General features: G+C 45.7%; 1 protein-coding gene across 5 annotated transcripts in view; it reads right to left on the minus strand.

The window, feature by feature from the left end:
* Positions 1 to 639: 639 nt before the first annotated feature.
* Positions 640 to 16,621, minus strand: part of LOC128789365 (inverted formin-2-like) — a 41,590-nt gene continuing 25,608 nt past the window's right edge. For 3 of the 5 annotated variants that reach the window (XM_053945275.1, XM_053945280.1, XM_053945279.1), the window contains exons 9-23: positions 15,713 to 15,858; positions 15,566 to 15,627; positions 14,846 to 14,948; positions 14,677 to 14,762; positions 14,047 to 14,147; positions 12,661 to 12,731; positions 12,440 to 12,547; positions 11,473 to 11,543; positions 10,723 to 10,843; positions 10,000 to 10,164; positions 9,198 to 9,300; positions 8,225 to 8,383; positions 6,544 to 7,242; positions 5,025 to 5,084; positions 640 to 1,894 (exon numbers count right to left, since the gene is read on the minus strand). In XM_053945275.1, the coding sequence (XP_053801250.1) occupies positions 5,026 to 5,084; positions 6,544 to 7,242; positions 8,225 to 8,383; positions 9,198 to 9,300; positions 10,000 to 10,164; positions 10,723 to 10,843; positions 11,473 to 11,543; positions 12,440 to 12,547; positions 12,661 to 12,731; positions 14,047 to 14,147; positions 14,677 to 14,762; positions 14,846 to 14,948; positions 15,566 to 15,627; positions 15,713 to 15,858 (2,054 nt within the window). In that variant the 3' untranslated portion in view covers positions 640 to 1,894; position 5,025. The remainder of the gene's footprint in view (positions 1,895 to 5,024; positions 5,085 to 6,543; positions 7,243 to 8,224; positions 8,384 to 9,197; positions 9,301 to 9,999; positions 10,165 to 10,722; positions 10,844 to 11,472; positions 11,544 to 12,439; positions 12,548 to 12,660; positions 12,732 to 14,046; positions 14,148 to 14,676; positions 14,763 to 14,845; positions 14,949 to 15,565; positions 15,628 to 15,712; positions 15,859 to 16,621) is intronic. The other 2 variants (XM_053945276.1, XM_053945277.1) reach the window with 2 other exon arrangements.

The following is a 16,621-nucleotide window of genomic DNA, read 5'->3' on the forward strand; positions in this document are numbered from 1 at the left end:
AACTCTGGCTGCGGAAATGAGCTGCTCTCTCTGGGTGGAAATGAGGGAAGCTGAAAGACCCAGATGGAGAAATGGACACATGCTGTAGCATCTGAAGTGAGCAGCCAGTGGAGCATCAGCAGGAAAGGTTCCCCAGGTAACACCAGAGAACCTGTTTGTTCCCCACTCCTGCATCTCCAAATGATGATGATGATGTTGATAAAACAGTGGGGTGGTGAGGAGGAGGCTGGCTGTGCACTGCTAGCCTGGGCTGCAGGCTCTTCTGGAAACACAGAGCTGGGAGAATGTGTTTAATACTCAGGTTTTTGCAGCTTGGAGTCTAATCTGAGAGCAGCAGAGCTACACTGAAGAGCAAAACTATGGTGCTTGGGTGATGTGCTTTAGACTGGAAAAGAGGGGGAAAAAGGGGAGATACCTGTAGATGTTATAGAGCCAGTCCTGCAAATCAAACCTGGGTAACAGGGTTCTGCAGGGAATGCTGGGGGTATCCCTGCTTCAGCCAGCAGGAATGAGTTTTCTCTTGCAACAGGGCTGTGCTACTCTGCTGTGTCTCCTGCACTGAACCTGCCCACATGTCTGTTCTCAACTCATCTCTGCTTCTGTTGACCAGTTCTCAATATGCTCATAGTGATGCCTTGGTTAAAGCAAACCAGTGATTTAATTCTTGGTTTCACTTCTAAGTTTTCAGTATTACAAGGACGTTACAAGTCCTATTAAGCAGAGCAAAAGAAGCTTTAACCTGCACATTAGTTTAGCCACAGTGAGTTACCATATAAACAAAGTTCTGAAATGTACCCAGCTCTTCCACTGGATTTATGTTTCAGCACATATCACACCATAGATTCAACAAACATAGATCATTTTAAATGGACAGCTATGTACAAAATTATTATACAGTGTTATTACAAAACTTGAGAAATAAAGCTCTGAATTTTGAAAACACAGTACTGCACAGTCCCAGTTTTAAAGCCAAAGTAACATGATTCCACACGTTCTGCAGCTTGGACACAGAGTCTTGAGTACAAGCAGCTGACAATGGAAGTCAAACCCAGAGATTTACTACAGGATAAGCTGAAAACATGTCCAATAGAACACTCTGGAAAACCTCTTCCTTTTGCTTCAGTAAGAGAAGCCAGGGCCCTGGTTCTCCAAAAGTTGATGGATGCATCAGCGGGTGTGACAAGACTACTTAAGACTACTGATGCGCTTTAACTTAATTGCACATAAGCATCATGTAGGAACCAGACACTGTTTACATGGCCATATGCTTATTAAAATAAATACTTTTCCTTTTACTTGTTTTTCCCCCCTGTAACCAATTTCCCTTGCTTTAAGTATTTGAGAGTAAAAATATATTTGTCTAATCTGGATCTTGGACCTGGTCCAATGTAAGTCATCAGTGGGCAATGAGCAGAGGGACTTAACACACCTCCACCTGTGATGGTACAGCCACTGCTTAATTTATACCCTTAATTTAGTTGAGGCACTGCTGTTTTTAACACTTCTTCAAGGGCTAAACAGTGCAGTCTGTTCTTGGGCCACACTCAGCTGTCATTTCAAGAGGAGTTTGGCCTAAGAGCAGGTTGAAAGCCTTGGCTTCCAGGACAGCGGATGACAGGTCTGAGCCTTTCACTGCCACTATGCACTGATCCATCCCCTGCCTCCACAGGTGCCCCGTGCAAGGCACAGGCTGAGGGGTCCAAAGTCTCCGGGGAGGCTTGTCAGGTCCTGGGGAGGGGAGTGAAAGGCTGCATGAGGAGAGGCTGTGGGTCTTCATGGGGCAGAAGTTGTTCATGGTGGCATTTCATTGATGCAGAACCTGGAGTCTCAGAAGCTGGCAGCACTCCAGGGACACATGAGAGGTTCTCTCATACCTTCTGCCTTGCCATGACACCTGCAGGAAGAGAGGGAAATGCAAATTATTTGCAACTATGAACAAAAGTGGTGTGGTTTTGCATGCATGTATATCTAATGGTCGAGGTGCTACTAGGGAAATCAGTTTCCTCTGTTCCTCAGATAACCTAAAAACAGGTAGTTTGATGTATTTAATAAAAACCTCATGTTTCCAGAACCAATCTTGATGCTCCTGAGTTTGGGCAACTTTGCTTTTAAGTTCAGTCAAATAACATATATCCTTCTAGGTATTAAATTGCTGAACTAACTAAATCTAGAGGATTTAGCAGGACTGTCAGAAGGATGGGGCAGCACACTGCAGCCTGTCTCACTCCATAACTGATCAAATGCCATTTCTGAAGGCAGACATGAAGGCAAAAGGCTAGCAGGAAGATGAGCATTAGATTGATGACATTCTCACAGTCTATTTAAAAACTGCCCACAGACAATAGTGGGTCTGCAGAAGGGAAGGTGAAGCATCTGTTTCTCAAGAATTAAAGGAAACCTGGACTCTCAATCCCTTCTGTGTCTTTGCAGGGGAAGGTTGATGTGCCACTGTGCCATGTGCATGTCATAGCTGCCCTTCTGCCCTTGCCCTCCCTCCTCACCAGGCTGTGGTCTCTGAGCTGGTCTGTACTCCTGGTTTGGTTTTCCTTTTGTTTTCTAGGGAATAAACCAAGTAGATTTGTGAGCAGGGAAATTGCTAAAGCCCAGTTGCTGAAGCTCAGTTGCTTACGGACTTGTGCATTCAAGGCTTTTCTTTCTCCTAACCATTCCAAGTGACATGCAGAGGGGAGGAAAAGGGGAGCTGCACAAACAGATGTGAACATTTGTCTGTAGGAATTCTCTAGGGTTTAAGGCAGACACACTCAAAGAGCAGCTCACTTGAGTTCAGGTGTTTTTACAGTCTCTCCTCTCTTTTACTGTCATCTTTATAAAATAATTCTTTAAACTCTTTCTGGACTTGGTTGGAAATGAGTTGAGATGTTACCAGGGTGAACACAAATAGTGTGACCACCAGTGCCTTGATTCCAGAGAAAAAACAGCTACACCATTTCTTTCAAGAACATGAAGATAATGTGGAACACAGCAGCCAGAATACCACCCTTTAGATGTAAAAGCTGACATTTAAAGACATTAATTTTATTACAGAAATTGCTGCATAACAAGATACGGTCAAGGTGAGGCAAGAACTCAGTAGCTGATTACAGTCTTTTACTGCTCTGAAATACTATCACAGAGTCTCTGGCTGTTCCTGCCCTCTGCTGCTATCAGGGAAGCTCTAAAAGCTCATAGAAGGTTTGAGTCTTGATCCCTGCAGCTGGATCTGCACAAGGAGGAAGAAGAGTTCTGTGGCTTCACTGAGACCCATGAACTTCCACATCAGCAAATCCACCAGACAAAGAAATATCCTGTACCAAAACAGAACTAGTGGATTCCTGAACAGACTATGTATGCTTGGGAGAAAACATAAAATTAAAAAAAATCACATAGAAGATCTTAGGAAAAAATACTAATTGGTAACACTCTAGGCTTGCTGAATCTGTCTTATCAAGAAGTTCTGTCTTATCTGTCTCATCAAGACACGAGCTGGATTTGGGAGAGGAAGCTGTCTGGCAGGAGACTAAGACAAGCAAATGGATTTTTGCTTCTGCTTTCCTTGCTGTCTGACATACAGAAGAAGAAGAGGAAAAAGAGAACTGCAGGTTTCAAGGTGCAGCTCATTGCTGCCCTCCTGGCATCAAAGCCCAGGCAGGCTCTGCTGGTGCAATGCCAGGCACTGCATTCCAAGGATGCAGTGAAACTCCTGCCTGACTCCACAAAGGCACTGTATGCCCATGCATTTGACTGTGCTGAATTTCTACGTCTTCCTAGGACAAAGCAAAACTGTGTTTTATATATTTTTTTTCAAATATGATTTTTTAAAGCCTGTATGCTTAAAAAAAAAATTGAGTTAAGCTTAACTCATGGTTCCAGCTGCCCTTCCAATGCAGCGTGTCCTCTGGTCCTGGCATACTTCTCACCTATGCTTCATTGTTACTATTTTCTGTTCCAGCAGGAAATCTTCCTTAGGATTTTTAAATCAACAGAGCTACATCATGTAATCCTATGGTACTGCAAGAAAAGGGCCAAAAGGAGGGCAGGAGTAGTGAAGACTGTAACTACCCAATGTATATCTCATTTTCTCTTGCTAGATGCTCCAGGTGCAGGAACAAAAGCAGTCCTGTGGGGAAATCCTGCACAGATTTCTCCTGTCTCTGTGCAGGAGCAGTGCTCCCAGCTGGGCTCCCAGCCCCAGGGAACTGGGGATGCTGGACAAAAAATACATTCCTTTCAGGAAACAAGACAAAGAGATTTGATAATATTGATTTAGTTCATAGGAGATGCTCATCAGCATGGAAAGGACAATGCGTAACTATGCAATTTCAGTACAGTGGGTGTTTCAGTTGTTTATTTTTCTTGCTTTTCTTTCCACTTGCTGTAAAAACAGGGGAAGTTTTGCAAATGAAAGTCTCATCCTAGAACTCCTTTTGAGGGGCAATTGTATGTTGCCAGCATCAGTGAAGGATGCAGGGAACTTGTGTGCAACTCTGGAGTTGAATTTAGCTTTGAGTGGGAGCTGGTATCTTGCCCCAACTTGTATTTGTTCCTGGGTCCAGTGTTTTATTCCCTTTTCCAGATACCCATATTTAAACAGTGCTATAGAAAATGGCTACCCACAAGCAAACCAAATGTTCTTTGCTGGAAGTAGGTACTGAAATTGCATTTTTACAGTTTTTGAGAAAAGAATGTGATCAAAGCAAGTACTTTGTTCATCACATGAAGTCTGATTGTTTGGTTAGAATAATGGCTTTTAATTATCTGCAGGGAGAGCAGTTTGGCTGCTGCTGACACAGAGGACAAACATGTGGGCTGTGACCCTGTGTCGAATGGAGATCAGCACTGAATCCACTCAACGCAAGATCAACACCCTGGAGAGTAAAAATCAGAGTAACAAATTTATTTCAGATGTGTTTGTGATTAGACATAAAGACAAAAAGCTTAGGTGATATGCTGAATACTGATTAGGTCGGTGAAGTCCCAGTGCTGTGGTTAGTTCACAAAAAAAAAATCTTTGTGAGTTTACATACCTCATTGTGCCACACAATCTTTTTTTGTTTTATTATGTCCAGTATCAGTCTCAACCTCTGCTTTTGGACAAAAGAGAGACACTAAATATATCTGATCATGGCAAGGCCAAGGTAACAACAGGGAACTTTTTATGATGAAAATACTGTCTAGTAGCAGAGAGGTCCCTAAGAACATAGAATCTTTGAATGGTTTGGGTTGGAAGGGACCTTAAAGATCATCTATTTCCAACCCTCTTGATGCCACCCCTGGTTGCCCAAGGAACCCTGTGGCTTTTGCAGGCTGGGATCAGTTCTTAAGCCAGAAGTCCTAATTTCAGATATTAGGAAAGCATTGCCAGGGCTGGGAGCATGGGATGCTCCTCAGATGAAGCAAGTTCAGGAACCAACATTACAGGAAACATATTCTCATTTGTGGCTTGTTTTTAACCAGGGGAAAGTGGCATACTTAGAAATGTAAATTACTACAACCCTGGGGCATGCTGCATTAAGTCCCTCTGTGGTAGCTGCTCAACCTATGCTGTCTCTCTCAGCAATGGGTATTCAAACCCTCCTTTCCTTTCTCCTCCACCCTCCTTGAAAGGAAAAACATCAAGCATTGGTAAAAAGAGACTTTCCCATTTGCCTGTCCATTTGTTTGACCTCAGGATCTTGCAGGAAACAGGCTTTGGAAAGTATATTGTAAGTTCTAAAGGCTGACTGACCCATCTGTCTTCCCTACAAGGCATCTCCAATTTGGGATTAAGGTACTCACCCAAGGGTGGTAGGATCTGAAGGACTTGGACACTCTTCCCAGGTTTGGGACTGGCTGAGGACTTTTGGTAAGAAGAGGGGGGCCTGTGTGGCTCCAGGAGCTGAGCTCCCTCCCAGCCCCAGCAGGGCAGCTCAGCTGGAGGATGGATCCTTGGTGGAAGCATCAGCAAGATGCTCTTTTTCAGTGACTGACCTTTTCCCCTCCCTCTGCAGCAATGGTTTGAGGGCCTGATGTTTAGAAGCCACCTAAAGTACCCCTGGGGCAGGTTGTCAGGCAAAGTGCTGTGGCAATGAGGGGAAAAACCAAACAACCCCAAGGCAGCATTGATGTTGCTGCTTTTATGTGTTTATAAGTAGTTCAGAGGGGTGATTGCTGATTAAGTACCAAGTATTAACTGCTCTTAATCACTGCTCTGGAGCCTAATGGAGCTCTTGTTTGCACATAACCGTCCCTTGTAGCTGTCTTTAGCACACTTGACAGATGTGCTTATTGCCATCTTTACTGCATATAGTAATGGGCTTTTGAATTATTGATTCATCATTACTCCTTTATAAACTACTTATACATGTCACCAGAATGAACTATGTTTGTGATTTTCCTTTTAAAGCTCTTTCAGGTTTGAAAAATGTAATAGCTGCACAAAACAGTTTGACTCTAGGGGTAGGGGGCATTGGGCCTTGAAGTGGAAAGAAACTGGCGTATACGAATATATCAGGAAGGTTCCCACATTTAAGTCAGTCCCCGAGGGCTATTTATAAAATAGGCTACCTGAGTAACTTTTGCTGTGCCTCTTCTTCTTCTTCCGTTTCCCTGATGGCCTCTGCTTTTCCCTGTCGCTGTGAGTTTGCTCTGGGGGAAGTGTTGCTGAGCAAGAGGAGTCGGTGGCCGGCTCCTCTGAGAAGGACTTGTCTTGAGACGTGTCCAACAGCGAGTCTGTACCAGGGTCTTCGTTTTCCTTGGTCATTTCTTTTGACTCTGCCTGCTGAGCCTCGTTGCAGGGAGCACCCTCTGAGCCATCAGCTGGGCATTCCTTGTCCTGGCCTCCTGACATGGACCCGTTAGTCCAGCTGAGCTGGTCTCTCAGAGCAGAGGCTGAACTGCTGCTCACAAAGCTTATCCTTGTGCCTATGTCAGCCACAGAGAACGCAATGGAGCCGCTCTTTGTGCTGGGCTGGAGGTTTTCCACGTTGTTTGCCTGCTCCATCCTGGGGCCCAGCATGGCCTGACTGGCTCCATCAGCTTCCACCATGCTCACTGAGGGGCTTTTGCTCTGGGACTCCAGTGGCAGGCTTCCTCCAGCACTGTTTGTAGGTAATACCTGGCCTGAAGCTGAAGCATTTGTAACACCTCCACCTGTCTCCATTGTGGTTGAGGGAGGAGTGCTTTCTGAGGGATGATCATCCTTGCTTTGCTTGGTCTTGTCATCAATCTGCTTCCCTGCTGCTTGTGGATCCTTCATGCTCTGTCCTTTAAACAGAAAACACACAATCAGCCACAGCTGCAGTTTCACCAGGAATCAACCAAGATGCACCTACCCTGCAGAGGTTACAGGTTAGCAGCTCTCTGCGGAGGGAGCACTGACCCTAAAGCAGCTATGCAGAGGCAGCACCAGTTTATCCTCCCTGTACTTCCCCTCCTTATACCCATGGGGTCAGCCCAGCTGGACTCCAGGCTCCAGCTCAGCAAAACCCCTGATTTGTTTCCAGCAGGTGTTAACGTGTCTTTGCTACAAAATGGCTGATTTCCATGGAGGCTCCAGGACTTGCAAGGAAGCCTGCAAGTCTACAGCAGAAGAGAGAACCTGCCTGTGAGGTCCTGGACCAGGTTGGACTTGGCTGTGTGAGGACTTCAGGGCTGTCCATTAGCCAACCTTGCAGAGCAGGTCTAGGAGAGCCATGGACAGACCAATGTCCTTGGACTTGCCTAAATGCACTGACACTGAGGTCAAGAGACCAAAGAAAAGCTAAACCCATGGGCTGTCTCCTCACAAGCACCTAAATACTTGGGTACTTCTGCAAATAGGGTTTCTTATGTTTTTTAAAGGGCTTCTTCAGTCTCCCAAGTGTAGACTAAAATGGGATGCAGCAGTCTCCAAGGCAGAAACACACTGTGCTACTGAGACTTGAGAGCATGGAGGGGACTTGTGTGGGGATAACAACAGTGCCCCATCAGCATGGTGCCATGGCTGACACAAGGGTCAAGCACCTCAGAGGGTTTATCAACACAGATGCAGGGCCATGCTGCTCCAAAGTCCTGCTAATTTTGGGACAGACCTGACTAGCAACAGCTCAAGGCTCTCTGCTCCTCTTCTTGGCACTGGCTGCAAAGCCTTCTTAAATAAAATGTCCCAAATGCAAAGACAAAGGCTTCTCACTGGTGCATGCTAGGCTCAGGCTCAGAGGCAGATGGGAATGAATAGCTGCAGGTACAGTCAGGTCTGTGTCCTTACCAGACTGGCTTTCCTCGGGGCTCTCTGCAGACAAGGGTTTAGGAACTGCCTCTGACTCGTGTCTGTTCTTCGTCTTCCTCAGCGTGAACCCTTTCCTTATGTCGGCGAGCAGGGCGTCGATGACACACACCTCCTCCTGCTTCATCAACCCCTTCTTGACTGGGGGAGAGAGAGGGGTGTTACACCTGCCCCTGAGACAGGCCAGGAGGAGACTGCAGCGATGCCACTGCTGGAGGTGGCTACTGCTGTCCCAGCACAAGCAGCCACCGGGCAGGAGCAAGGCACCTACACCAGATGTGGGAGCAGCCAGTGCTCTGTGATCCCACTGCAGCCCATCCTGGCTGAAGACAAGGGATTTGCTCCCAAGTCCTGGTGCTACAGCCGGGCATCAGTGGCACCAGCTCTCCTGGACATACCCCCAGTTACCCCATGACTGTGAAATAGTCCCTGTTTGTTATCAATGTTGGTGGGAACCCTTTTTTTTTTTGAGGAAAAATAATTTTGATTTTTCTTTCCTCTCAGCTTCTTCCAATTGCATTTTTCAGTCTTTCATTTTCATCCTGAAGAAGGCATATTTAAACAACATGCAAGATTTTTGTGACAACTGTGGTAAAGAGAGACTATTCAAGTGTATACGGGGACCTTGGATGGTGGATAAGTCAAATGTTTCTTTTTAGGTTTGGGATTTAAAAGTTATGTTTAGAAACTGGAAAAGTTAACTGAAATATTTAATTTGTGGTGATTTTCTTTCTTCTTTGCTGTTCAGTCAGCAAACCTAAAATTAACTTCTCTGCCCAGCTACAACTGTGGAAAGTCAATTCTTAGCTGCGGCTGTAAGACACCTAAAAGCCTTCAGTCAGCCAGCACCTAGAAACCTATAAAACAAATTACTGATACTGGTCCATTAAAGCAGGACCACCAAAGAACTCCTATGGCTCCATCTCTATTTTTTGAAGCCATTTCAGATACTCACTGACTTTTCCATTTTCTCCCTTCTGTCTCTTCCCCTCCTCCTCTTCTAGCTGTTTTTTCCTCTTCTCTGCTTTGGCAGCTTGCTCCTTTCTGTCCTTGTTTTCCTGCAGGGAGTTAACAGTGGCATGAGAAAGTTGGGTAAATGTCTGGTAAAGAAGCTGATGAAGAGAAAGGAGATCTACAGATGAAGGAAGAGAAATTCAGACTTCATCCTGTGCAACAAATAAAATGGGCATTGGGAATAAAGGCTGTCTTACCAAAATGGTGAGAGGGGACTGCTGACTTGGCCAGGACTCTGCCACATCCCAGTCGGAGGTGGCAGTGGTGATATGCCTCACACAGCTACCTGCAGTGGGCTCACCTGCCTGACCTCTAGCTGAGGTGAAAGGGGGAGATACTGAAGCCACAGTTTTTTCCAAACAAGTGGTTTTTTTACTACACATCCCCCTTCCGAGCCTGTTTGCTCAGGCTGGAGCAAAGGGTTAAGTTTTGTAAGCCCCTTTCTCTAAAACTTGCACACTTGGCCCAAAAGCATCTTTGTGACTGACTCTGCAGCTGAAGTTGCAACAAAATCATAAATCCCTGGTGTTTGGGCCAGGCCCAGCAGCACCAGAACTGCATGAGGATGCAGTGGAGGAGAGATCAGACACCACTTCACTGGGAGACCTCATGCCAGGTGCCAAAAGGAGGAGACTGTAACCAGATTCCCCCCTGGATTCGGGGTGCCCATCCCACCCTGTCCATTGGAGTGGAGGCAGCTTCCAGCACTAGGGATGCTCAGCATCCTCTGTGCAGATGCCAACCTTCAGGGCTCGGATGAAGAGATCTCTGAAGGTCTTCATGATGCTAAATATGTCCTCTAAGGACAACTTGCTTGGGTCTTCACAGAGATAATTTGCAAGTTCTTCTCTCTTCTTTTCAATGGTTTCAAATTCTTCTTCCAGCTTTCTGGAGGCATCAATGCTGTCCTGAAATGCATTAAATGCACACAGTAAAACACCATCGAGAGGACAACGAGTGAAGTGCACTCACAGAGAAAGGATTAAAGCTTAAAGCAGGACTCTGGGTCCTGGCTTTTAACTGCAGCTTTTGGAAAGCAGGTGGGAAGAAATTAAGATTTGCAGATGGTCTTTACTCTTGGCAACTGCACTGTGCCAGCTTACAGGGGTGTCTTGAGCAAGACATGGAAAGCTCCATGCAAAGCTTAATCCCCAAGCAAAGGGCTTCACTGTGGTGATCCACACAGAAGGTGACCATCTTCTCTTAAAGTGAGGAGTCACACAGAAGCATGGACAGAGCAGTTGGGGCCCACACCCTAAGACATGGCCTCACCAAAGGTAGCTAGGTTTGGGGTGCAGCTGGCAAATGCATATTTGGGTTGTGCAGCATTGCATCCTATTTCCAAATTTGAGAGCATGTCTTGTGGCAATATTTTCTCCCCTCTCATGAGGCTCCTCAGCTGCAGATGTACCATGCACCACCTCTCTGTGTCTAATGGGGAGATCTAAGGCAGCTCCATTACTGACCTGGATGGGTTTCTCATACTGTTGTTTCACATCCTCATTTGATGATAAGACTTTCCGCTGAAGCTCCAGCAACTTCTTTAAATTGGTACCGGACTCCGTGCGGATAATATCAAGATTAATTCTGAAATCACACAGAACCCTGCCATTAGTTAACACTCCAGCATCTTGAGCTGACCAAGATCAAGATCAAGATCAAGATCAAGGTCACCCCTCTGTTTCCCACCATTGACTGAACTGAACCCTGTGCCCTGAACTCTCTATACAGTCCAAGCTCAGGGAAAACATCTTCCCTCCACAGTACTCATGGAAAGGCTGCCAGGCCTACCTACAGTTCTGTGTATTGGGTAGATGAATGCCAAAAAAAGTCCACCCGTTCAAAAGGCTGTTCTCCACCGTGTTCAGCATTAGCTCACTTTCCCTGCCTGGAGCTACTTCAGAAATGCTTCTGGGTAGCTGACCTTCACCAGCTCCTGCCTCCACAAAGGCAGTGCACATTTCAGAAGGGTCTGGGAGACAGTTTTAAATGACTGCTCTGCAAATTTCAGTCCTAAGTGTTGCCAGCTGTAGTAGAATTATTATATATTAAGGGGCTTTCAACATTCATCAACCAAATCGTTCAGTTAAAACTTTATAAGATGCCAACTTGTTAATCTCTATACCAGCTGTGTGTGTCCTAATTTCTGGTACATTGTTGATGTGCATGGGATTTATTTTTGTTTTTAATTCAAAGGAAATGACACACAATTTTACCCTGCTGCTTTTGAAACATATTCAAGATCCTTTGGCAGTTCCAGTAGGTCCTTGTGGCTGTTTTCTACTTCCTGAAGAGGAAGAGAGAAAGAAGTGTTATTTGGTGTGTGGCAGGAGCCGAGGGGAAGCTGAGGAGAAGACACATAGACAGACATGTCCAGGAAGGATGACTGTGCTGTGTTCTGCTACTGCCCCCCTGTCTGTAGTTTGCACATGCAGAGAGGAAAGGCGTTTCCCCTGGCTATAAAACCACAGAAGAGTACTAAACCTTCAGAAATACTTGTAGTTCAAAGCAAAGCAGAGCTCTTCTTGAGCATGGAGGGAGGCAGGACTGTGGTTTGATGCAATCTGACACTTCCCACAGTACCAGAAAGGTACTAAAAGGCCTTGAGTCTTGCATTTTTTGCTTTCACAGCTGTCCTTGCTGAAGCTACTGCCAGCTAAAGCGGGGCTTGAACATCCGTAACTGAAACTGAGGGACATTGATGAATGAAGGTGGCAGAGCAGAGCATGGAGAAAAAAGATAAAACCAGCATTGCCGGGAGTAGGAAAGCCATGGGGACTTAGAGAGAGGCATGAAAAGCCTGAGCACAGTCTGGAGGAAAAGGGAAAGTTCATGGAAAGGCAAAAAGACTGAATGGGTACAGATGAGCCAGGACAGCTTTGTGCTCTGTGGTTTGCAGCTGCTGATGTGCAGATTGCACAAATATGAAAGGAAGTTGCAGACACTGTGGAAAAGATGCTGGAGGGAAGCAGAGCAAGTCTTAAAATAAGGAGCAGTGCCCACAAGCAGCCTCCACCAGAGTCACCAAAGTGATTCAAATTCTCCTGACTTGTGACACTCCGGGCTTGCCAGGGAGGACGTGAGTATGAGCATGCAGCATTAGCCAGCAGTAGAGTAGGAGAAATGCTTCATCTGTGGTAAAACCCTCCCTCTTCCCTACTGTGCAGGACTTGGCAGTGGTACCTCTAGAATATGGTGGAGCAGTGTAATGCGGGTTTGGTTGGCTTTGGTTTCTGTTAGTTTGAGTAAAGTGCTGATTTTAAACCCATCGGCATCGCCTGTGTGACTTCCCTACAAGAGAGAAAAAAAGCAGATGTAACTCCTGTGCTCATCCAAATTACAACCCTAAAGGAGATCATTCACAGACTGTAATGGGGGGAGGAGAAGACAAAAAAAGTCCTTACATAGTTCAGGAAGTTTCCAACTTTGAGAATCAGTTGACAAAAGACCGGCAGGCGATGACTAGTCAGAAGGTCTGAAAAACATAAGGGACTTTTAAGCAAAAGCCTCTGTTACACCAGAACATTTTCTAAACTGCACTGAAATTGGGATTCTGAATTCCACTAAATCAAATTTGGTACTTTGGCTTTGCGGTCCAATGCCCAACCAGCAGAGAAACTGATTCCATGCAGATTCAGTTCCATGGGTTGTCAAAGTCCTTGTTGACTTACGTTTCTTTCTTTACATCTGGTCTCTCATTTCCTAATGGCAAATAACCTGCAGTTGGACCCTCCTCACTAACAGCAATCAAGGTCCTGCCTTCCTTGCAAGTTTCCCATTGTGGGCAAGGGTAACGGCTGCAAATTGAATCTTGCCAACTTCATTTAGCTGTGCTGTGAAGCAAGTTTTGACTGCACTATGATCACCTGCCAGCTGCTAAAACCAGACATACTCCTCCTGTTCCTGGTCCCTCATGGTAGAGGTGATTATTGACCAGGCATGAGGAGTACGGTCCCTGTCCTTGCTCTTATGACAGGGCACTGCAGTGCTGTGCTTTCTGAAGCACCCACCTTTAAGGCAGCTACAGCTCCAAAAGAACAACTGGGCTGCTGGGAAGTCACTTTGGGGAAAGCTTCAATTCATCCCAGCAGACAGCTGTAATGCCAGCTGGAGAAACCCCAGCAGGAGTTAGGGGAACTGGCTGTGTAGGACAGGTGACACTTGACAGTGCTAAGAAGAGCATACTGCTCTCAGAGGAGTAGGACCAAAGGTTTCTGCCACAGGAAGCTAAAATCTATTGCACAAACTTTCTGTGTACTCACCATGTTGGAGCATCAGCAATTTATAACCCAAAATAACAACCTCTTTCTTCTGGTTCCATTTCTAGGCAGGGAAATACTAAAGCATCGCTACTTTTGGGAGAAGTTTTCTGGCAGAGAAAATTGCTGTATGAAGTTCTTAATTTGGGAAATAATGCTGGATGGATGAATTAGCTGCAGCAGGGCCAGCTCTGCTGTCTAAATTCAGCTCCTTTGAAAGGGCTGATGAACTTCCAGCACTTCAAAGTGTTTCAGAGGAATACATCTGCTGCAGATAAAAAGGGATGAGGATGAAAGAAAAGAATCTTTGGTCCTGTTACGGGCTTTGACCATCATTGGAAATACCTAAAGCTGCATCCCATTTGCAGCAAACCAGTGAATGGACCACACAGGAGTTCTTTGGGGTTTGGGTAGTAATACTGCAGAGCTCCAGGGGAGTTTTGGGGGTAACACTGCAGAGCTCCAGGGAAGTTTTGTGGGCGTTAAAATTTCCTGCCTTAAATGAGACCCAGAAATAAGCTCAGGTTATACCTTCACAGGCTCTCCGGATGGCTTCAGCTTTGGGCTGGATCATGTCGAGCACAACGGTGGTCTCTTCACAGATCAGCATACACTCAATGCGCAGCTGGTAGCTAAGGGTGGAGATGGATTCTCACCATAAAGGTACTGGGATCTCAGCCAGCACAGCTCCTTTCCCACATCACCAGCAAGCCCATGCCACCCCACAACACTGCTGTCAACCACATCCACACAAACCACTGGTGTGGCCTGTGGAGGGAGGCGAGGGGCTGCTGCTGGCCCTGAGGACCAGCAGTGATGTAGGTGCTGCTGGTGCATTGTGATCAGCAAAGAGAAGAGTTTCCCCTTCTTGGCACTACATTCAGCACTGCCTTTCACCGAGTTATGGAGCCTCCTTGGGCACATCTGACCCTGAGTCTGGGCCAGCTTCAGCTGGTTCAGAGGGAGAGGATGTGCTGGATCATCATCATCATTACCCTTCATCTAAGGGTAACAGGGAATGGGATAGCTCCAAGGTGGAAGGGGAAATCCACCAGTTATATCCATCAGTGTTGGTCTGTGAGGCTCCTATAAAGAAACTTAAACTTCCCAGAGGTAAGCCAAGAAACAGATTGGACTGAACTTTATGACTAACAACCTTACCTGGGAATCTGAAGAAGGAGAAGATAGAACTGATCTGCATTTGCTAGCTTTGATTTCTCTTCTTTGAAGGCCTTCAGGTTTTCTATCTAATGAGAAATAAAGAATCAAGACTGCAGGACTGCTCTATGTGTTCAGCTCTGTGAACCAAGGGTAGTGTTTTCCTCCTGACCTCGTGCTTTTCAGGCAGCAGCTTCAGCAACTGCTTCAGAACCTCAACATCAAACTTGGTCCGGTCCCCATTCTGGATCATGGCAGTCACCTCTTCATTGGAGCTGCAGGGAGGAGGAGCAGAGCCAGCCATCAACCAAAGACCACTTTTCAAGTATCACACACTACCAAGAGATTTATCTGTGCCAAGCACTCTGTGCTTTCCCTAGTAAAGAGTCATAATAATCCAAAAGGAAAGGTATTGCCCCACAATTAACTTAGAATCAGGGCCCGGATCCCTGCTATGACCCAAATCTTACTTCTGGCCCTGATCAAATGATTCAAGGCCAGAGATGAATCCTACAACTGAGATCCTGTCTCTGAGCATTTTTTATCTTAAAAGGAAATGGAACTCTTCATTTGTCCACTGGCCCTGATTTGAGGAGAGATTCGACCTCCAGGTGTGTGTCACAGTCTGTGTCACCCTAAGAGTCTGTGCCACAACTTTATCCGTAAAATGGAGATGTAACTCCTTTGCCAACATATGGGGAAGTTGTATGTAAAAACATAATTAAACCCCTAAACTCAGTATTTTAAAGACAGTGAATGAAAAAATGGGCAATGTTTAGTAGCATGGACCACCAAAGCACATTGGCTAGAACAGATTTCGTGAGGACCTTCCAGATACTGCAAAACCTGCTCAAAGTTTTGTCAACTGTCACGAAAACTGGCCATATCTTACCATTTAAACTGCTTCAAAAATATGTTCAAATTGAGACTTTTCTTGGAGTCCAAAAATGTGATCTTCATTAAAGAAAAAGAAGATATCTCATATTAGATGAGCTGTCTGCAGGGATCTTTACTCGAAAAAATGAGGGGGTCTCCTCACCTCCTTCGGCTCTGCCTTCACTGGTGCTGCTGTCTTCTCCTTGGGGGTTGGCTGTGGGAAGCAGAACAGCTGCTCAATGCTGCTGTAGTTGGGCTCTATCGTTTCCTCGCTGCTGCTGCTCACAGAAGCCCACATTGAGTGGCTCTCTGAAAGAAGGAAAAAGTGTTCAGACTGGCTGCAGGCACAGCTGAAAGCTCCTGGTGCCTGGGACACTCTTCAGGACATGAATGAAATAAGAAGAGACATATTAGTCCTGGATAAATGGTCATTATTGAGGAGGGGCAAGTGTCACAGGTGAGATCCAAAGGGGCTGAAGGGCAATTAAACCTGGTAGGGGGAGGCAGCACTGGGCACACAGAGGCTGTACAGCCCCGTCCCTCCCTGTAAAACTGTGTTTTTCTCCATGATAGGCAAACTGGATCAGCATGACAAGGACCTCAGACATTTTGTTTCTAGTTCCCTGGTTGATATAACTTTTGCTCCCTTGCATCCTAACAGAGGGACTGGGCACAACTTGGACATTTTCTGACTGTGTCCTTCTCCATTTTTCATTTTATACTCAATTCTCCTTGTATAATGCCGGCTACAGGACTGCTTGAATTAATTTCTACTACAATTTCTTGTATCTTAAAAAAAATCACCACCCTAACATGCCTGTAGAAGCCTCTACTGCAATAATCCCAACATTTTACTGCTCTTGTGATTGAAGACATGCCTTATTTAGATTTCACCTCTGCCTATTTTCATGCAGTGGATGCCTTGCTTGTCTAGGACAAAGCTGACACAGCTTGTCGAAGTTTCTTCTCACATTTCATGTTCCACTTTGAATCCACTAGTAGAGGGAAATGTAACCCAAAAATCAAGAGATACGTGATGTGATCCTTTCATGCACTCTTACTCATGACTTTA

Source organism: Vidua chalybeata, chromosome 6 (assembly GCF_026979565.1).
Source record: "Vidua chalybeata isolate OUT-0048 chromosome 6, bVidCha1 merged haplotype, whole genome shotgun sequence".
In the NCBI taxonomy this organism is placed as follows: Eukaryota; Metazoa; Chordata; class Aves; order Passeriformes; family Viduidae; genus Vidua; species Vidua chalybeata.